This window comes from Gopherus flavomarginatus, chromosome 6 (genome assembly GCF_025201925.1).
Source record: "Gopherus flavomarginatus isolate rGopFla2 chromosome 6, rGopFla2.mat.asm, whole genome shotgun sequence".
Classification (NCBI taxonomy): Eukaryota; Metazoa; Chordata; order Testudines; family Testudinidae; genus Gopherus; species Gopherus flavomarginatus.
In genome coordinates, this window is record NC_066622.1 from 85,591,483 (window position 1) to 85,614,268 (window position 22,786).

General features: G+C 40.8%; 1 protein-coding gene across 10 annotated transcripts in view; it reads right to left on the reverse strand.

Annotated features, from left to right (window-relative positions):
* PARG (poly(ADP-ribose) glycohydrolase) overlaps positions 1-22,786 on the reverse strand; it is a 131,586-nt gene that overhangs the window by 93,674 nt on the left and 15,126 nt on the right. For all 10 annotated transcript variants that reach the window (XR_007775087.1, XM_050958570.1, XM_050958567.1 and 7 more), the window contains 3 exons: positions 19,898-20,020; positions 17,889-17,972; positions 11,274-11,348 (listed from right to left, as the gene is read on the reverse strand). Coding sequence is in view for 9 of the 10 variants with exons in the window: in XM_050958570.1 (XP_050814527.1) it covers positions 11,274-11,348; positions 17,889-17,972; positions 19,898-20,020 (282 nt within the window). In the remaining variant the exon portion in view is untranslated. The remainder of the gene's footprint in view (positions 1-11,273; positions 11,349-17,888; positions 17,973-19,897; positions 20,021-22,786) is intronic.

Here is a 22,786-nt window from a genome sequence, read left to right on the forward strand (position 1 = left end):
ACTCAGACACTCAATTCCCTCCACCCAAAGTTGAAAAAATCCGGTTTCCTGATTGGTCCTCTGGTCAGGTGCTTCAGGTGAAAGAGACATTAACCCTTAGCTATCTGTTTATGACAATTGCATATAAAAGTCAGTCAATTAATGACTTTTTACTTTCTGGTGGCTAGAAACTACAAAATAGTCATCTTTGTTTTGTCTCAGATGTAGTTCAAAGATGCTGTAGGAGGTTAAAAAAATTAACCTGTAAGGATCAAGTTCGTAAATAGTGTGATCAATATGACAAAGCAAAATAGTTTGTACTATATAAACCTAATGAAATATACTCAGTGTGTATTAAAGCATGGCAGTATATCAAAACCAGACAGTGAATAAGCTGCCAAGAAAGGCTGTGGAATTACTATCACTGGGGATAATCAAAACTAGACTGTACACTACGCATCCATCAGGGTAGTTAAGGGATAATTAAATTGATCCTGCCAGGATGCAGGGGAATAATTCTAGGAGAAATGGCTAACACAAATGGTTTGATGTGCATATGGATGTGTTTAATTAATATTACGGAAAAAGGGTGTTTGTTTCTTCTAGCTGATATATTTTCCAGTTGAATTCTATGGGTTCAGTGACAGAGTTCACAAGTAAGGGCTGATCTGGGCTAGTGGAGTACTGTCCAATATGTTAAAACTTGTACTTCTAAAGTTCTGTATTTGAACAGTTCAGATGAAACACACCACTGGGCAGACAGTACACAAGCAAAAGAAAGTGGCATTTGGGAGGATGGGTGTACAACACCACAGACTTGACTCTGTGCTGGCTCCAAACAGACTAACATGGCATTGAACAATCAGGGGTAAGCCACAGACAGAGGTCACTACATTGCACTTTTAAGGAGTTGGTGGTTGTAAGACCCTGGATTTCTAACACAGGAACACAGAAAGGCAACAATTGCTATTCCAGTCTCCAGGATGGAGCAGAACAGCCACAGAGATAGTTTCTAGGTTGTCCCCCGCCCAAAAAATAAAATAATCATGTGCTGCTTAGTCCTCCCACAAAGCCAGTAGGCTTTGTGTAAAAGAGAGAAGGGGGAAAGCACTAAATCTCCCCCTTTGTAAAGAGTAACTCTCTTCAAAACAAATATGAATTATACAGATGCACTGAAAGAGCAAGCTGTATCTGTACTTAACCTATGAACATAGTGCATGTCCAAAGAAGACACATACACCATCATGCAGCTCCATGGGCGCTGCCTGCCTTAAAAAGCATGACACTCAAGGAGTGAAATCCAAGGAATGAAAAGGTACCAAGAGCACTTAAATATCAAGTTGTCACTTCTTCAGCTCGTATCACAGTTCAGATTTCTTAGACTAGTACAAGTAACATATAGCAGTCTCAAATAAAATGCCTCAACTGTTTTAATAAAACACACACAAAATGTAAATGTCATGCTTCGTTAGGTCTAGCTCATCTTATCTAATGGCTCTGATTAGCTCCCTTGTGGTTTAAACAGTCCTGTTTAATTAAATTAGACTGAGCTGTAAAATAACGCAGGCTGTACTGATTAAAAAATCCTATGAGTCACGCTGGGAAAGAGTCCAGAAAGAGTGAGAATTTCCATTAAATTTTAAATCTGAGATGCCAAAGCACAAAGAAAATAAACATCAGGTGGAATCTTGTAAAAGTATGTAATATATCTGCAATACTGACTATATTCAAAATATCTGGTTTGCAGTCATCCCTGAGGCTGTAATAAGTCTAAGAGACCACAAAACTTGCAGAACACACACCTGAAAAGGCACATTTCCAGAGATACAAAAAAAAAAATCTTAAGCATGATTATAAGTTTGATAACTTGATTCCACAGCTTTACTCGCAAACAATATAAACAGCGCTCCAAGCATACATGTAAAAATTCAGTCTTTTTATTAGCATGTCTGTACTGTATATCAGTTAATTGTCATACGTATGCATAAAATAGTATTCTGTAGCCCCAATCCTGCTATTCTATAGTCCCAGTCAGTCCATTAAAAGCACTGGGATTCTTCCCACACTAGCACTTGCAGAACCTTCTCCAGGATTAGGGGCTCAGAATGTTGTATAGGCTTTATGTCAATGTGTGCTGATTGACTCATCTGCATTACTTGTTTTAGGCTTTGGTGACATACATTTCATTCTGATAGTTGAGAAAATAGTCTTTCAAAGAAAAAAACACATCACTTTTTGTACTTAAAACTATTAATCAAATGAAGGACCTTAAGAGAAAATTAAACACAAGTTTTAAAGACAATAATTAGCTCTTATATTATGCACTTAAAATTTACAGAAGTGCTGGGCAAACGTTACTTACACCTGTCTTTTTGGGAAAGTGAAATAACTTAACACACTTAATAGGTCAAATTTCCTCTGAGCATGAAATCCAAATCTCAGCTAAGTTTATTTAAATTTGTAAGTGTCCTCACAGAAGCCTATTGCATAAGTATACAGAACACCAATAAAACAATAATAATGGACTGAGCATCCCACCTTAACAGAAATTGGGATAATAAAATAAATCCATTCCTTTGCCCACTCAAACACTGGGTGAGGGAAAAAAGGCAGACCTTGCAGCATGCCCAGAAGCTTAATATATTTGGGATGGCTCCACAGAGTGGAAGACTGCTAGAGCAAGGTCCAAGGGCTTTCCTGAAGAGTCCCCAGATAGAATCCCTCTCCCAGTTACAATAAGGAAGCTGTACCGCTATCACTGATTTCAACTGTGATAGCATAGTACAGGAAGAGAAGCATCAAACAGGACCTCAGGCATGAAACGTTCAAGTAGTCATCACAAGAGACACAATAAGGATATTTATCAAAGCAAAAATACTGAAACAGTGAGTAGGTATGTCAAAATATTGCATGGATTCATTATATAGTGAATTTTCTATGCTTGAAAGATATGTTACCACACTTTAATTATCTAAAGTCAATTATGAGGTTTATAAGCAGCTTGATCACACATTCATTATCTTATAAACAACAGCACCTAGGTGCTGCTAAATGATTGCTTTAAAAACATAAAAAAAAAAATCAAATTTGACGTCCAGTTTATTGAAGAAAAAATAAAATAATTCACCTGAGCTGGAACACCCAAGCAAAACGGAAACAGACATTAAGGAAACAGATGTCCCAATGGATTTACCTGGGGAAAATAAACATTGGATCCCCCAGTGACACATGAAAGGCAGCACTAAGTATCTCCTTCCAGCGCACATAGGTGAATTCAACAGTATATTGTTCCCCTTGCTAATCCTACTCATTGTCAAAAGATATATGCAAAAGTATATGCATATGCAAATTTATTTTTGTTTCTGTTATCAAATCAGTGTTTCTCAGAGCTTTACATATGGCTACAAATTGAAATTAAGTGTTAACTCTTACTCTACAAGTCATCTTCCATTAAGAGAAATAAATAAGCTAGAAATATTCAGGAATTCATACCATACAAGCATCTTTGTGTGTCTTTTAAAATTAGCCACAGCTTTTATAAAATAATCTGAAAATAAAGTACAAAAATGAAGGCACCTTTATTCTTGATGGGTTGGAAAAACATCTTACCTACACACTTTTCCAGATGGTCATGTAATTCCAGCCATAACATATGTTTTATGCTTCAGTTCAAAATAATTAAAAAGAAACAAATCTACATAACTTCTGAGGTTAGTATTTCAGTCTTTCATGCTTACATGTGCAATTAGTGCTGTGCCTCTCAAAAGCATTTTTGACTTCTTACAAAAAACATGAGTAAAAAATCATTCTAATTTCACTTTCAACAATTCACTATTTATGACTTGCTTTCTACCTTTGTCTTTTTTCTTTGCCCCTCACTCTATTCCTCCTTTTAGCTGTATGATACTGCAAACAATTCCATTAGACAGGAGCATCCCTTGTGGATCAGTCAGGACATAGAAGAAATGTAATTCCTACCATACCACTTTCTCCTCAGACCAAATTTATACTTTAACATGGGTTCTACTTTCCCTCAACTCAACACAAAAATTTATTTTAGAACTGCAGCCTCCCAAAAAGAACCCAAGACATAGATTAGGAAAAGTGTGTTATGCTCACGATTTGTTTTAAAGGTTTTAAAGATAAATCCAAAACACATTACATTTTTTCTTAGAAATCCAAATAAGGTAAATTCAGGAATGCTGTGAGGAAGAAAATCCTCTATGTGGAATCAGACAATGTTAATTCAGGTTAACTGTTTTTTAGAAGCTGTCTGACATAGAGCATTATTTCAACAGTGTAAATTTTACTTTCAAATGTAGGAGGCATGCAATAAGTGGTAAAATCAAAAGGCCTGTCTTAAAACACAAGCTTCCAAAAGCACCCTGAATGCATTAGCACAGGCGACCTTCATTCTGTAATGTATTGTCACATATTCCTGTGAAAAATTGCCACATTAAGCATATTGATTCATTGAGAATATAAGTTATTAGGCAAGTGTTTTGGATTTAATTTAGTGGAACGCTACACAGGAGAGCCATAAAACAAAGCATATTAGTTTCTGCTGTTTTCAGCAGCTGGCAGAGAGGAAGACCAACATTAGCACTTAAAATGCAAAAAACACTAAATATTGCCACTTCAGCTCAGCACCATTTTCAATTTTCTAATCCTAGACAGAATGATAAATTGCAGTTAATATGTTCATCTTTACTTTATTCTGATAGAAATATGATTAAATCTATTACAACCACAGTCATCACTGTTTTATCTAGATAAACACTTCCTCTCTAATCCCTTTTCACTTTTTAACAACACATGAAACTGCTGAAGATCTGCTGCTTATGTAGAATAAAATAGCTATTTTACATCCTCAAGACTTATTTATGTCTCTAAGGAGGTAACTTGGGGAGTTATCTAACTTCATGCCATTAGTTCTAATTATAGGAGGCTTACTTCCTACAAATGTCCTTGTTTTTCTGCATTTAAGCAAGTTCCTCTTAGTGCTGGTTGCCAAGATTCTTAAATAATGTTGATACTTATATTTTTTGCTATTGGTTTTACAACTGTGTAACAAATGTTTAAAGTATAAGACACTCTCTATATTGAAGAATTCAAATTATACTCTAAGTCAAATCCCGCAAGTATAACAGAGAAAGTATGAGGGTTAACTGCAATACCTAGTCCATGTAAACATGTATTCCTATATCCAAAAACTATATAATCTCAACTTTTTTGCTTTAAAAAAATACTTAGTAATATTCTTTAACACCTTTTAAGAAAAATCCTTCCATTCAAACAGATGTGAGCAAAAAAATACCAGAAATTAAAAAAAGAAAAGGGATTGAAAGACTAAGTGAATATGGCAGAAGAGACACTACCTCTGTCGAAGATTGATTCAATAGAAAAAATAAAATAAAACCCACCATATTCCCTAGTTTGAAAGATTGGGGGAAAAAAAAAGTTCTCTCTCTTTGTTAAACCTTACTAACCAGCAAAATATGTTTAGCAATGCCACGCTAATAAACCGGCTAATAAATGCCTTTCAAGACATCAGTTGTCAATGGCCTAAATCCCAGAATTAAGATTGCCTCTGCAAACTTAAACTACCTCCATTGCATGCATGTATATATGTATTATAAACTCAAATTATAATTTGTTTTACAGGGCCCCTGAGTAATTCAGTGTACAGAATGGACAACGAATGAGGCAGAAAGTTTCAAGTAGAGAAAAAAGATGTTCTCTTGTGTTTAAGGCACTGGACTGGGACACAGGTGAGCTGGGACCCTGCTACTTCTGTCAGACTTTCAATATGGTATTGGCCCAGTCTATGAAAACGAATACACACTATGGGATCAATTTAAGGTTGCACAAGGAACTTAAGTTCTGCCATTTCTTAACTTTCAAGGGCTTGACTTTGCAACCTTAACATTCTTATAAATGTATTTTATATATTCTCAATAAAGGCACACACATATCTCGCAGAATCGTATCCATCTGCTTACAGCCACCAAGTCGTAAGCTCTTGCTCCTGTCCAAGGCTCACAACTAGACTGCGTGATTTAGCCCTTTAATCATGCAAGAGACCAAGAATAGTCAGTTCAAAAATACTTGGGTATTTTTTATGAGAGCACCACCAAGTCACATAGATCTGATCACTTAAACGCATTTCAGTCGACATATTGTACCCCCATGCACTTTTCTACAAAGTAACTATCATCTCTATCTTTTACTGTTACTTAACTGCAACAAATGATCTCCAAAAATTAAGTGGCTGTATACAGGTTGAGCTGACAGAATTATAAAATGTCAATGGACCACCTGTGCATTATCATTCTGACAGCCAACAGGAGAAGCCCCTTTAGACCTTGCCCTCCTTATATCACTCAGCCTTTGGCATTAGCAACACTTTTGGCAAACTAGAACTTTGAAACTTTCCCACACAAGAATGATAAGAGACACTGGGTCACACACAGGAATCTGTTTCTAAACCAGTTTAAAAAGCCAAAAGGGATTTAATATTTAAAAACACTCATCCAAAGGTTTAATAACTGTCTTAAGTATTGTTGTTACAAGGAAAATTAATTTGGATTTTATAGTTAAAAATGTAAAGAATGGCCCTGTATTTTGACTATATAACTCAATTAAGAAAATCACAAGCAGATGCACAAGACAAGGATATATGATAGCATGAAACAAACTAGTGGATGAGGTGCACCGAGCACACACAAGATGCGTCAGGAGATTGCAATGCCTTTGGAATAATATTGTATATAACAAATATTTAACAGATATGGTCTAAAAGTTACACCCAGATACAAACGGGCCCCAATGTGCCATTACAGCAGACAGGGCAATCCAGAAGACAGAAGTGGAATGCAGTTAGAATTGTGGAGGTTCAGCTCTTCTGCAAATCAGACTGTACATGACTTGGTTAAACACACACAGAGAGTAAGCAGTGGCTGTGAATGAAAACAAAGGTTCTTGTCTCAGTCTCCAGCTCTAATAACAAAATCACAATTTTATACTTTTTTGTGACCACTGTTCAGCAAATTATTTCTCTTCGTAGTCAAGTGACTTGCCACCCTCTGGACTTTTATTACTACAGCTAGTTTTGCTTTCATCCGATCCTCTCAAATGGACTTAGTAAATAGGAGAAAGCATCAGTCATCAGTAAAACTGTAAGTGCTAGCTACCAAAGTCCATACGTTCAAACTCTGCACTTCACTCCAGGAGGCATGTTTAGGTCAATCTGCAATCATTTCCACTGAGTGCCCACCAGAAGCTCAGCTTTTCATTCAATAGCTCATATGCTCTGGTACTGCAAAGTAAGCAAAAGAAGAGATTTGGATAATTTATGGAACCTTTCAAAGTTTTCATGTTCCTTACTCCAAAACTGATTTAAAATAATTTCTCTATCTAAAATATAGTTTTCTTGTTTGCAGTGTTGTTGTAGCTGTTTTGGTCCCCGGAAATTAGAGAGACAAGGTGGATGAGGTAATATAATTTACTAGACCAACCTCTCATAGTGAAAGAGACACGCTTTTGAGCTTACTCAGAGCTCTTCTTCAGATTTGTAAGCTCAAAAGCTTGAATCTTTAACCACAAGAAATTGGTCCAGTAAATTATATTACCTCATTCACCTAAGTTTTTGGGTGAATTCAACATATTAACATATATGAATACATGCATTTCCATGAAATGATTTAGTTATTAAAGGAATAGGGAAGTTAGAAAGTTTGGAGGGGGAAATTTCCCTGTTCCCTAGCTCTAGACATTTAATTTCTAAATTAGGGTATAGATTTATTCCCTTCTTGTACAATGTGATTTTCATTTTTCTTTGTTTAATATACCAACACACACTATTCAAGTCTGGTCGGCAGCTAAGACTTTAGTACAACTTTCCTCAATGTCTCTGGGAAGCTCACAAATAAATCACTGTTACTGTGTGACAAACTGCCTTCCGACTTCTGGACGGATTAAAGCCCACTGTAGCTTATTTCCCTATTGTTCCTATCTTCTCCAGTAGCAGCTTACTGTCTCTGGCCAATGATCTCTCAGTCTGAGCATCCACAGTTTTGTTTTGTTTTTTAAACTCCCACAGCATCACTTGCATGCATTATGACAAGATCAGAAACAACTGTAGCTGTGCAGTATCAGTTTCAAACATTCAAGTGTGTTCTTCAATAGTACTTTTGATAAAAAACATTGGGGATTGAAACTGGGTGATACCGGAAAAGGGAAAAGGCCAGGTCATCTGTGACTGGTCAGTTGACCCCAGCTGGGCTTAAAGGTAGGCACGTAGGCCATATATTTGGGTAGAGACAAAGACAGTGAAGGAGTCAGTGAGAAAAAGGGCAGCTGAGAGCTGCCAGAGACCAGGAGACTGTAGGAATTCCCTGAAGGAAGCTATAGGTTTCTGGGGGAAGGCTGACAGGAGAGACATAAGAGGGGTTTGATGACTGACCACTTAGGATGGAGAGCTAGGGCTAATGGCTGAAAGCAGGAGAGGGAGTTGTTGCCTGTTGACTTTAAAGCGGGAAAGCCATGGCCAGAAAACAGCAGAAGGGTTTGCCAGCTGACCTCCCCAAGCCAGACAGCCAGGTCCAAAGGGCTGGAGAGGGATGAAGACAAGAAACATAGCAGAGGGAGTTGCCGGCTGACTCCCAAGCTGGAGTTCAGGGCCAAAGAGGGATGATGGGAAATAAGCAGCAGAAGAGCTTACCTGATGGTCTGTCTGAAATGAAAGGTTAATGGAACAGGGGAAGTCATGGATGCTTTCTGGATGAGGATCAACTTCCAGCAGAGAGGCTTTGTAGAGGGGAGAGGAGTGTGTGTTCTTCACTTGGAAGAACAGGGTTACGTTCATGCTGAAAGGGCTGTCCTGGCAGCATGTCAGTAAAAGACTAATGAAAGACCCAGGTGTGGTAGAACACACTCGAGAGTGGTATTTGCCAAATCAATGGACTAGAAGTCATGGAATTTTTAAAGAACTATATACACCAGGGGTCGGCAACCTTTCAGAAGTGCTGTGCCAAGTCTTCATTTATTCACTCTGATTTAAGGTTTCGCATGCCAGTAATATATTTTAACGTTTTTAGAAGGTCTCTTTCTATAAGTCTATAATATATAACTAAACTATTTTTATATGTAAAGTAAATAAGGTTTTTAAAATATTTAAGAAGCTTAATTTAAAATTAAATTAAAATGCAGAGCCCCCTCAGACCGGTGGCCAGGACACAGGCAGCGTGAGTGCCACTGAAAATCAGCTCATGTGCCGCCTTCGGCACCCGTGCCATATGTTGCCTACCCCCGATATACACCATGGGCAAGTAACAGATGATGTTTTAAGCCTTTTGTTATGGACTAACTTGCATTAGATTTGGTAATAAACTGGCCCCAATTAGGATATTAGTGACTAAAGAAAGCTTGTATGGAGTTGCAGGTGACTCTAAAGGAGGGAAACTGAGGCCAGCAGAGTTGCCCTATGTCAGGGGTTTTCCCACTCCTATTTTATAATTCAATAAATATAACAACTTATATGGTTTGACATTATTATAGAGAGCATCTTCAACAGCCCAGATTAATTTCTGCTGGTACTGCCAAGGTTGCAAGCCCTGAGTGGTGGAAAGCCTACCAGGAGCAAGGGTGCAAAAAAATACTCACAGTTATTGCTAAGCTAGTGGCGTAAAAGCTAGCCAATGCAGCCCCAAAAGCTGATGAACTAGGACTAGGAGCGGGCAGCTCCAGAGAGGCCTGAACACAGACTGATTCAGCACCTCTTCCAGACAAACTAGACAAGGAGGGATCCCTATGAAACCATAAGCAGTTTTTATAGCTGCCCTCCTGCAGAACTGCCACTGCCATGTTGTCCCAGAACCAAATCCCACTCCAATCCAGCTGTCCCTAAGAGCATAAGAGAGGTATTACAAAAAACAGTCTGCTTTCCCACACAGATCAAGTTGACCAAACAATTTTACACATACGTACTGTATGAACTTACAAAAAAGCAAAACATGAACTATAAAGAAAACTACTAAACACCAATTGTTTAAATGCACAGCTACTTTTGGATACTTACTGTTTCTCCTCTGAAATTTTTGCTTGTGCATGTGTAAAAATTGATCAACAGAAGAAAATACATTTTCTTCTATATTTTATAGTAAAAGCAGGCACATTTCAAATTTTCTGGCATATCTACCAAAAAGTTCCCAACAAATTCATACCGCGGGAGAGGGATAGCTCAGTGGTTTGAGCATTGTCCTGCTAAACCCAGGGTTGTGAGTTCAATCCTTGAGGGGGCCATTTGCGGATCTGGGGCAAAAATCTGTCTGGGGATTAGTCCTGCTTTGAGCAGGAGGTTGCACTAGATGACCTCCTGAGGTCCCTTCCAACCCTGATATTCTATGATTCTATATTTAAAAAATTATAAAGAAGAATTTATTTTTTTATTATAATATTCAATACAAATCAAATTAAATTTCAACCATACCTGAATTACCTACTGGAGAAGCCCCTGGCTGGAGACCCATCCATTATTTTTATCACCAAAACAAAGGTAGTCTTGTGTATTTTCCAAATACATTTCTTCCTCTCCTTCCAACTCAGAATCTGTCTATTTTGGAGCTCTTAAACTCAAGATACAAACCCTTTCTTTGTAGTATATTTAAGTTCTTGTACTGCCTTCATCAACATGGCATCTGAGCACTTTGCAGAAGTGCATTAAGCAATGTTATTAGCATCTGTCATATGTAGCTCTTTCCCCCCCAACCTCTTGCCAAGGGGGAAATTTTAAGATAGAGCAATTGCCGCAGCTTCACAAGCGTTTGTTGATGAAATCAAGACCTCCAATACCTTAAAAGAAAAATATACTGCTAGACTTACAACCAGCCTATGTGTCAGGGAATGACACTGGGGAGAAACATAAAAATAACGAGTTTCTTTTTAATATAATGTTTCTTTAGAAAAACACAATAGACTTTACTAACAAATCTGGAAGCAAAGCAGGATGATCACAGGTTTTTTTCCTGGAAGTAAAAGGTTCAGGAATGCTCTAAAACTTCTGAGCTAGTCATGCAAAATCTAGAATGAAGCAAAAGCCTAGTATGCACTAACCACTATAGCTACCATTGCAAACCAAAATATTACATTAGGGCCAGTTATAGATATGGGCAGCTTGTGATTCTTGATAGAAGGGAAAATGAAACAAAAAGTTACACATAAGATATATAGTAAATATAGCCAGAATTCACTGAATTATCTTTACTTCAAAACTGAAAATGTAAAACTTTCTTTACCTTATCACAGAAGTCAGTAAGAGCAGTGAAGTCCCACTTCTTGGCATAAGCAACATTATATCTCAATATAGCCTCCTATAGAAGAAAAACACACATACTGGAATAATAAATACAGACCCTTGGCTGGCATATGACAATTCACTGAAGTTTATCTTTTTGAAGAAACAGCACCATCTACTGTCAGAATAGTATCTTAATACACAACAAACTTGCTATTGTGGAGCCTCACCCGCAGGCTTTATATAAGCAAAAAACTTCCCTTGTAGTTGACAGCAGGAACTTTTGCCTGTATAGGGGACTGGAGAATCAGAAGCATAGCAAGGTTAAGCAGAACAATTAAAAACAGAGAAACAAGGACGAAGCCTAAACATAATCTTACCAAAAATAATTCCAAGGAAAACTGGCTTAGTTCTTAATTTACAATTGTGTGTGTGTGCGTGTGTATTTGACTGTAAGACTTCTTTTTGTTTAACTTAACTCACTTTTTTTTTAAACAAAGAACAATGTTTTAAAATATAAATTTTACACTGCTTCAAGAAATTGGTCAGCCTCAAAGCACATGCTAGAAATTGTTGACAAAAAAAACAACAGTTAATACTTGCTATGTCATTCATGAAACATACAAAAATTGAGCATTTTCTTTAGTCATCACACAGCACAGAGGCTTGTTTTAAAGTTGTTTTTTAAAAAAGGTTTAAAGCCTTCCCAGCAGCCTGAATTTTTGTGAAACAGAAATAGAAGCAGGAATTCCTGACAGCCCGTAGCTCCAACAGATTGATGTGGAGATTGGTTTTCTGAGCTGTCCATTTGCCCTGAGAGCGCTGAGATGAGTTCTCCATCCCAACAGTGATGCATTTGTTGTTAAAGTCAGTGATCTAATTGGGCAACAGAAGAGAATACCCATGTAGATGTTGAATTGATCTTTCCACCAACCCAGGGAGTTCCTCACTTATAGAGGAACAGTCACCTGTCTGTCCAAAGGTGTTTCTCACTGGAGGTATAGCCTTACACGATTGGTCACAAAAGTGCAAGCTGTTATGTATTGCAGGAGCTGAAGACAGGTCCTTACAGAGGTTCAAGGACTCCCCTGAATTGTCCATACCAAATCTGACAAGGTTATGAACTTGTCTAAGGGAGGGTAGGCCCTAGCTACTGACAAATCCACAGAACCCCCTATAAACAAAAACAATCTTCCTTCTGGGGAATTACAGGGATTTCATTACTTTTAGCTAAAGGCCCAACTCTTGGAACAGAGCAAGGGCCAGAAGGCTGGAAGACAGCACTGCTTCATAGGAATGGCCCTTGGAAGATCAGGATTGCCTCCTATCAGAGGGTCAACATCCACTACCACTATGACCTTGGAGAACAGCCTTGGGGCACAGAAGATACTGAAGGGACGTACTTTGGAAATAATCCTGGTCTCTAGTGATTCATAAATATTTCCTGTGCGAAGGGTGTATCATTATATGGAAATAAGCATCTTGTAGGTCGAGGGCTGAAAATCAATCCCCCTTTCTCCAGTGAAGTAATTATAGCTGCCAGAATCACCATCCTGAACGTCTGAGGCTTTACAAACTTGTTTAGAAGTCTTAGATCAAAGATCAGTCTCTGCCCTCCACCCTTCTTTCGTATGAGGAAATACTTAAAGAGTAAAACCTCTTGCCCCTCTGAGGGGCAAGGACTCGCTCTATTGCTCCTAAACAGAGGGGTTCACCTTCCATCTTAATAAAAGCCCCTAAAGAGGAATTAGAAAAGGGAATTGAAAGGAGGGTGACACGTATAGTGGATGATATAGTGTGATGTTGTGACCTCTATAACCCACTTGTCTATAGTAATTCGCCTCCAGGCATGCTGGAAATCAGAAAGGCAGTCCCCAAAGAGAGGGTGGAGAGCAAAGAGTTGCTGCTGTAAAACCAGAGATGCAGGAGGATCCCAACCCTCAACCAGCCTGTCAAAACTGCTGCTTAGGAGATGGTTGAGTGGTCATGGAGGGCAGGTGGGCTGTCCTTTTTCTCTGAAACTTACGTCTTTTTCTGTGGGATTCGGTGAACCTATGGAATCCAGAGAACTGATCAGGATGTGATCTCCAGGCAGTTTGTGCCCTACCAAACTCTCTCTTATTACTAGGTGTGTATATATGCCCAGGGAATATGGCTCCAGAGTCCTTCAGTGTATGCAAGGACTCATCTGTGGTCCCCAAGAAAAGCCTACAATCATTGAAAGGGAGAGCCTCAACAGTTTTCAGTACTTCTCTTGGAACTCCCAAGAGCTGGAGCCATTATGCCCTGTGCATAACTACCTCCATGAAGATGAACCTCGCAGCAGTGTCCACAGCAACTAAGGATGTTCGAAGAGCAGTTATGGCCAATAATTGCCCCTTTGAAATTGACTGGAATTGCTCCCTATGTTCCTATGCCATGTGTTAAATAAAAGCAATCAATTTATTATAGTTTCTGAAACAGAGTGCCTGACAGTTCATGATTCTGAACTGCAGGACTGATGATGAATAGGACTTCTGTCCAAAAAGATCAAGTCTCTTATGGTCCTTGTCATGCGTAATAGACATGGAGAAGTGCTGCCTGCCCTACTTTTTTACTGCATCCACTACTAGGGAGTTTGGTAGAGGGTGGGAGAAAAATAAATCAGAGTCCTTAGGGGGAATATAATATTTTTTTGTCTGCCCTTTTACACATGGGTGGAACAGGAGCAGGTGTTTGCCATACAGTTTTAGTGGGATCCAGGAATGCCTCACTGATAAGGTAACGCAACCTGGAGGGTGATGTTGACGGTAGAATATCTAACAGTTTATGATATGTTGTGAATCCCTGACCTCTTCAAGTGGAATTTGAAGAGTGTCAGCTACCTTCTTTATGAGGTCTTCAAATTGCCAAAAATCACTGGCCATGGAAGATGGTGGAGGCAAAACTGCTTCGCCTGGAGAAGAGGATGAAATTGGTGTTTGAGGGTGATTTCTGTATCTGCCCTCAGCTCCTGTTCCTAAAAAGTGTCTCTTCCTGGTTGGGGAGGTGGCTGATTGAGGAAGAGGACAGGACTGAACAACCCTACTATCCCTTTGAGACAGCAGTCATGGTCTGGAGAATTGCTGTCAGTAAGCAGACCAGGGATCCTAGTATGCCCATCGAGGGGGCCCATACAGGAGTGGGGGTGGGATACAGGGTTAGTTAGACCACCCTTGACGATGGTTGCACTCTCCCCTATGGCTGTCAAAGAATAGATTCCTGACAGGCTATGTTGGGGAACTCTGGACTCAAATAGAAGAGACCAACTAGATGTCCCCTTCATCCTCCTCAACATTGTCCAATGGAGGAGCATAGAAAAAGGATAGAGAATCCTGTGGTTCCAGGGGACAACAGCAGTCTGGAAACTGAGGTCTCAGTACTGAAAGACACTCAGTATCCATGAGGAACTGGGATTCCAGCTCGTATGTTATGGATAGGGCCCTACCAAATTCATGGTCCACTTTGGTCAATTCCATGGTCATGAGATTTTAAATATCATAAATTTCACAATTTCAGCTTATTTAAATCTGAAATTTCACGGTGCTGTAATTATAGGTATCTTGATCCAAAAAGGAGCCACTGCCTCCAGAAGCGGGGAAGTATGGATGGCATCGCATGGTATTGCCACCCTTACTTCTGTGCTGCTGTCTGCAGAGCTGGGCCCTCAGTCAGCAGCCGCCACTCTCCGGCCGCCCAGCTATGAAGGCAGCAGCGCAGAAGCAAGGGTGGCATGATATGGTATTGCCACACTTACTTCCATGCTGCTGCTGACAGGGTGTTGCCTTCAGAGCTGGGCGCTGCCTTCAGAGCTGGGCACCTGGCCAACAGCCACCACTCTGGCCACCCAGCTCTGAAGGTAGCACAGAAGTAAGGGTGGCAATACCACGACTCCTCTAAAATAACCTTGCAAACCACCTCCCCCTGCAACTTCCTTTTGGGTCAAGACCCCCAATTTGAGAAACTCTGGTCTCCCCCATGAAATCTGTATAGTATAGTGTAAAAGCACACAAAGGCCCAGATACCATGGTGGGAGACCAGATTTCCCAGTCCATGATGCATTTTTCATGGCTATGAATTTGGTAGGGCCCGAGTTATGGGCAAGTCCCTCACATATGCAAACTCTCGCCGTACCAATAGAGAACCCGTACCAAAGTGGTAGCTATGGACATGGTAGCTAAAGCTGACAGTATCATCGATGGCAGGCATACCAGTGTAGACACTGATGGAGTCTGGCACCATTTCTTGCTCAGTACCAAGGGTGCCAAATGAGTAGGTGCCAGCATGGGCCTGGACCTGACAGTACCGGACCATGGTGTTTATGCGTGCCCTCCTTCTCCATGGTAGAAGGTACCAAAGCCCTGTCAGAGTCATGTCTCTCCCTTGAGCGCCAGGGTTTTCTGACTCCACTGGTACCAGATGAGGAGTCCTTCAACTCAATGGTACCAAGCCAAGAGATCAAGGCTTTGGAGACTGTAGCTCTTCAAAGGGGACTTTTCTGGAGCAGGCGTTTTCAGATGAGAGTCCACACTCCTTTTTTTAGAAGCCCTTTCAGAAGCCTCCAACACCACCCACTTCTTAAGGGGAGCCTGTGCCAAGGTGGAAGGGGCCCTGGATCTGTCTGGAGAAAGATGTACGGGCGAGGGGAGGAGGAGAAATCTCCTGACCTGACTCAGACACTGAAGTGAGCACTCAACCATTAACAGTCTGAGCTTAATCTTCTTGTTCTTCCTTATCTTCAATTTGAGGAATAGGCAGAAACTGCACTCCCCCAAACAACGGATACACTTAGAGTGGCTATTCCTCACAGGTATTGCTCTCGGAAGGAAAGGCAACATTTGAAGCCTGGAGAGCCAGGCATGTCCTGTCAGAAAGACAAGGCTCCCCAAGGAAAAGAAGAGAGGGAGGAAAAAAACCCATCCCCTCACTACTAACACTAACTGTAACTACTACTAACAATGACCTAGGCTCACAAAACTTAAGCTATAAATAGAATTTGAAATAAGCGAGGCACGCTGAAAGAGTGCATGATAGAGCTCCATCTGAGGCCCAGGAGGTAAAAGCGGAAAGGAGGGCGGTTTTTCCACGAATCCATCCACAGCTTCAGTGTCCGGCACAAGGAGGCACATGGCGCACACGAAGGCTGAATGGGTACTGCTACTGAAAAAATCTCCAATCAAGGGCTTGAGAAGCAAGTGTGCAAGAAGGAATGTTTGGGGAAGTTACAGTGAAGCTTGCTGAGGAAAAGGCACTAGAGAAAATATTTATGAGAATTTAGAATACCCACTTAAGTCTCAGAGTAGCAGCCGTGTAAGTCTATATCCGCAAAAAGAACAGGAATACTTGTGGCACCTTACAGACTAACAAACTTATTCGAGCATAAGCTTTCGTAGGCTACGGCCCACTTCATCGGATGCATGCAGTGGAAAATACAGTAGGAAGAGATACACACACACACACACACACACACCATGAAACAATGGGTGTTACCATACACACTAACGAGAGTGATCAGTTAAGGTGAGCTATTACCATTTTCAGTATCTCCATTTGCATCTGCAAACTCTTACACAAGGCCTGCTACTATTGAGTGAAAAGCAATTCAGAGTGTTAAAAATGCCATGCTCCTCACTGAGGACTCAAAGAGGAATCTACTCTCTGCTTGGTCCAAAATAGCCCAAATTTGGGGACCATCTTGGTACTATGCATGTGTCCTCTCTTGACTGGGGTTTTGAAGAGGGCTGAAGATGTGCTTCCTACAACAATGAAGGGGAAGAAAGGGATTTTTGTAGGCAGCTGATGACATGTTGAAATTATTATTTAACATTGCTGGGATTTTATTGTATTATGGCATCCAGAGACTTGAACTAGCGTCTTTATTAGGATTTAAATAAATACAAATAACCTCATTAAAAAGAGAAACTGCCTGATCTGTGTTGTGGACCTACCTCATACAAAACAAACCAGAAAAATGAAGAAAGGCGCGCACGCACACACGCACACGCTAAATCTGACCTAAATACTATTTTTTCCAGCTTTCTTTCAATTAGATGGTAGGTTAAGATTCTGTATTCAAATTTCAAACCCATGGGCAGGTAGGATTGTTTCTTTTTAAATTGCTAAATCAAAAGTTCCTTGAAAAAGGAAACAACAAAAAGTGACTTAAGGATAATGCTGTTAGGCATTTATCATGTTTAACCAGGTAATGAGGAAAACAGCTCTGCTACTATACTACATAAAGGGACACCATTATTTAAAAAAATAATAATAATAATAATCACATTCCTGCCCGCTATGTTTCTTTACACTAATGTTATCAAATACACCGAAGGGAACAAAGTGATTAGAGACAAAATATCTATTTTTCCAGGATCTTTACTTTGTGCATTTGACCGCACATTTTGCAGAATGAGTTTCACATTTCCCCTGTATGGTCGCTTTCTTCAGTTGTTTATGTGGGTCCGTCCCTCAGCAGAGAAAAAAAAAACAAAACAGAAAGAAAACCGGAATTGGCAACAGCACTCCTAGACAGATATAGGACCTGAAACTACTTTTAACTCATTTTTAAATTGACTTTACTTTAGATTGCTGGCCTTACCTTCAAATCGTGTGAGCTGATGAACTTGTTAAGTAGTGCAGTCTGGATTAGCTCCCATCGGCTTCCAGCAGTCCTATCACCATTCTTTAAAATATAAGATAAAAAACATGAACAAAGAAATCTGAAAATACTTCAGGTAATAAAATTGTATTTGACACCCCTAAGCCAAAAAGCATGTAGCAGTAAAATATTCAGCGTCACTGACAGTATACCAGAGTACAATTGTAGAGGGAAGAACAGGAAAAGAGGTTCTCTATTTGCCTAATTTTAGAAAGAACTTATGCTTGGCACACTTGTGTGATTTGCTAATTAATGTCTCAAATCACACTGCATTTTGCTTTAAAGAGTTTTTCTTTTACATTAGGATATTTGTTAAATGATATATAAAGTGATCTCCTTCAAACTAACCACATTCTTTCCTACGCTAACCCATCAGCCATAAATAATGCATTAATGGTCCTTAACGCAGGAAATGGTTGACCAAAACATTATTCAAGGAGATCACTGTTGGAGGAAGTGAGCTTAATAGTTGAAGACCCTCCATCAGAAACAGTCTGCCTCTAGACCCAAAGGTTGCACATCCATGAAAAGTAGGCAAAAGTGCCTCATATGCTCTCAACCACCAAAATGGTAAAGTGGCAAAGAGAAAGTCCCTAAATGAGCCAAGTCCCAAACCATGTAGGGCTTTACAGATTACAAACACCACCACCAATCACACCCAGAATCAGAGGGGAAGCCAATACAATTCACAAAAACAGAGGTATTCTATGCTTATTATACTAGGCAAGGAAAGGTGGCATGATCAAAGCAGTAGGAGACAAAATTGCTAGCAAAGATCTGGACCATATGGAAATGGAGGGGAGAAATGAGAGAGTTATAATTAGCAAGGAGAGAGAGAGAGAGAGAGAGAGAGAGAGAGAGATGACCAAGACTTGAACAAAGGTTTCAGCAGTAAGGATAAAGTGGATATTTGATTATGACATAATATGGCTAGAGTTATAAAATCCCAAAAAAAAATCTACTTTGAAACTCAGAATATTAATTCAACAATTCAGTCTTCAAAAGCAGTCATTTTCTTTTACTACAGATAAGGGGATTAAGGTACAGAAAGTCTGGCTCATTCTTCCACATACTGAAATTAAAGCCATATGCCTAAAGAGAGAAAAAGATATTGGGAAAAACTCCAGTGCTTACTCTGTGGAAACAGGCAATTTTCATGAGACTGGTACGAGAGGGCTGGACAAGATAGTTTACCTCTTCAGAGTCATGCTAATGCTCTTGTCTAAGTGGCGCCATAGGGTTTTCATTGATCCTTTTCCTATGAAGCACCAATTCATCAGTTATTAATTTTTCAGCTGCAGCAAAAATACCACAGCTGAGAAAGTAAAAAAGCCTTTAGGCTATAGAGGTGTGCACCAGTTGTCAAGAGGCAATACGATTCGGTCTCCACACAGGTAAATCTCCAAAAATGTGTTTACCTAAAACTAAGGGATCTCAATCACAAGTTTCCCAAGTGGTAACATGATACTCATATCAAAAAAATATTTAACCTAGCAAGACTAGGCCATTTATGGTTTAGCAAATAATATAATAAAGGAGGAAAAGAATATACACTTCAAACCTTTGAAGACTGTGAATACATGCACACTGAGTGACAAACTATAACTGAACCAATCATTCTGCAAGCTGTAATGATCATCCCCAATAGGATCGGGGGAAAAAAAAATGTCTCTCCTTTTTTCCATGCCCAACCTGCCCCTCTTTTTCCCTACCATGTACAGTATTCATCACACAGATGGCTAAATTAATTATTGGCTGGCAGAAGAGTTCTGTTCTTCTGTCTGAAGTTTAGCTACCAGATCAGATAGACCAGTGTTCTGATTCAGTATGGCAAACTGAACATCTAAAACTATAGCAGAAGGCAGGGTCACAACTCCTTGTTGTATCTGTCTCAGTTTTATTGCCCAAACTTTCATTCGTATTTGTAAGGAATTTTTTTTGTGTCTTACCTCATCCTCTACAGGGTATAAGTTTTGTTCTGAACAGGGCATTTTAACATGTTTATTATCCCACATATCTTTATAATGAGTTGGAAAAGGTTTTGGCACCTCTCCTTCCCTCAGTAGATCTACCTGCAACAGAGAATAGAAAGAAAATTCATGCTATGCAAAGAGCTTGTGAAACCTACATAAACAATAAGAAAAAGAAATCCTCATAAAAAGTGAATGCACAGCCAAATTTTGGCCACAAATCCTTTTCCACACATTCCATCAACTTTAACAGCAACTATACCTAAACATCTCAGAGCAGGCATTGGCCCATATTATATAGTCTTAGACATAACTCTTACCTCAGTAGTGTACACATAGCCAGCCGACCTAGGTTACGCAACTCCAGCTAGGGAATAACTGTAGCTGGAGTCGACATAGCTTAGATTGACTTACTGTGGTATCTAATCCGTGCTGGGTTGATGGGAGACACTCTTCCATCGACTTATCTTACTCTTCTTGTTCAAAGTGGACTACCAAGGTCAATTGGAGGGTGCTCTGCCGTCAATTTAGCGGGTCCTTCACCAGACCTGTTAAATCGACCCCTGGTGCATCAAGCCAGCAGGTGTGTAGACATAGCCTCAGATACACACATTTGTGTAACACTGCTCCTGCCTGGGCTGTCTGTGAGGATTGAACCCCGGACCTCTGGATCTAAAATAGAGTGCAGCTACTGCTTGAGCTAAAGCATCTGATCAATTAGGTCAGCAGCAGATGATTTGAACTTCTCTATGCAGTCTAGCCACCAGAAGGGGACAAAAAGCCACACTGTGCTGGTGTGGATTATACTTGTTTTCAGTCTAAGACACTAGGATATTAGAGTAACAAAACTATCATTTTGGTGGAGAACACACTTTCAGTACAAAATGATCATTTTCAGGTATTTATATAACATTTTCCGAATTATTTCTTTTTGGGCTGTAGGAGCATACTTCCCCTTTTAAGAGACAGGCTTGAGCCTACAACCAAGACAGCCTGGGTGCAATAAAGGAGGCCCCTGCCCACCTTATGGCTTGGTAATCTAAACAGGAACAGGAAACTGAGCAGAAGGAATGAGTCTAGAAGCCATCCAGGCTGCAAAGGATAATAGTCTCTCACTCACTCTCCAGAGGGCTAGCCTAACCCAGCCAGAGGATCTCTTTGTGGACTTTCAGTTTGGAAATTCTGTAACAGGGTCATCCAGTAAGGGCCTATGAACTTCTGTTACAAATGCTCCCTCTCCAAGACCTTATTAAAGGGGATATATGTATGTTGTTCCAGCTTACCCTTGTCTGGAATCTTTACAGTGGATTTACTGATGGATACAGTTGGAAACATTAAGGCAGGGTGTATCTGCTGTACATACCCAGTCAAAAGGGGCACACAGGGGAAGCACATGCCTTTTACAGGTGAAAAGCCATTCATTTTTATACAAAGCCGAAAGGTGGATTTTTAAAAAAAAATTGCACAATTTAGTTTGGCCTTTTTTGAGCCATTAAAAACTCAAAATTATTTTTTCATGCTTTTACAAAATGTATTATATACTGTTCTGCTTTCGAATAATTCAAACATGGATATATTTTAAAAACTGCAGACATAGCACATTTGTAATTCTCAGTGCTGATATTACTGGGAGAGCTTCTACGGCCTGTGATATTCAGCAGGTCAGACTATACCATGGGTCGGCAACCTTTCAGAAGCGGAGTACCAAGTCTCCATTTATTCACTTTAATTTAAGGTTTTGCGTGCCGGTAATACATTTTAATGTTTTTAAGAAGGTGTCTCTCTATAACTAAACTATTGTATTGTAAAATAAACAAGGTTTCCAAAATGTTTAAGAAGCTTCATTTAAATTTAAATTAAAATGTTGATCTTACGCTGCCAGCCTGGGGTTCTGTTCACCTAGGCCGGCAGCAGGCTGAGCGCGGCCTGCAGCCAGGACTCCGGCTGGCAAGGGGCCGGCAGCCAGAACCCCAGACCAGCAGCAGGCTGTGAGGGACCGGTAGCGGGCTGAGCTGCTCAGCCCACTGCCGCTCAGGGGTTCCATCTGCCAGCTCCTGCTAGCTGGGATCCCAGCTACCGGACCCGCTCAGCCCGCTGCCGGTCTGGGGTCCCGGTCCTGCTCACATACAGTGGGTACCTACTTTCTCCCTGGTTCTGGCCCACTCTCTTCCTCTCTCTCTGCACTGAGCTGAGGGTGGGAGTGCACTGAGTACAGGGCTGGGGGTGAACGAGCAGGCTGGGAGTCGGGGTGTAGGGTCTGGCCAGGATCTAGAATAAGGGAGGGGGTTGAAGGTTGGGGCAGAAGGTTTGGGTGTGGAACACTTACTGGGCAGCTCCCATTTGGTGCGAGGGGTGCAGGTGGGAATGTGGAGGGGGTGGGGGTGCAGGAGCTCCCGTTTGGTGCTCAGGGTGGGACTGGGGATGTGGGGGGTGCATGAGTCAGGGCAGAGGGCTGGGGGCATGTGAGAGGGGTGCAGGTGTCCGGGCATGGTGGGCCTGGGTATGTGTGAGGGTGCCAGAGTCAGGGCTGGGGTCATGGGGCGGGGGGGTGAAGGAGTCAAGCAGAGGGCTGGGTGTGTGAGAGGGGGACACAGGGCTCAGGGCAGGGGCCTGGGGTGTGTGCAGGGCACAGGACTCAGGGAAGAGGGCTGGGTGTGTGTGAGGAGGTCAGGGCAGGGGCCTGGGGTGTGTGCAGGGCACAGGACTCAGGGAAGAGGGCTGGGTGTGTGTGAGGAGGTCAGGGCAGGGGCCTGGGGTGTGTGCAGGGCACAGGACTCAGGGAAGAGGGCTGGGTGTGTGTGAGGAGGTCAGGGCAGGGGACTGGTGGGGATATGCCCCTATGCCACCCCTCCTTCCCCAAGGCCCTGC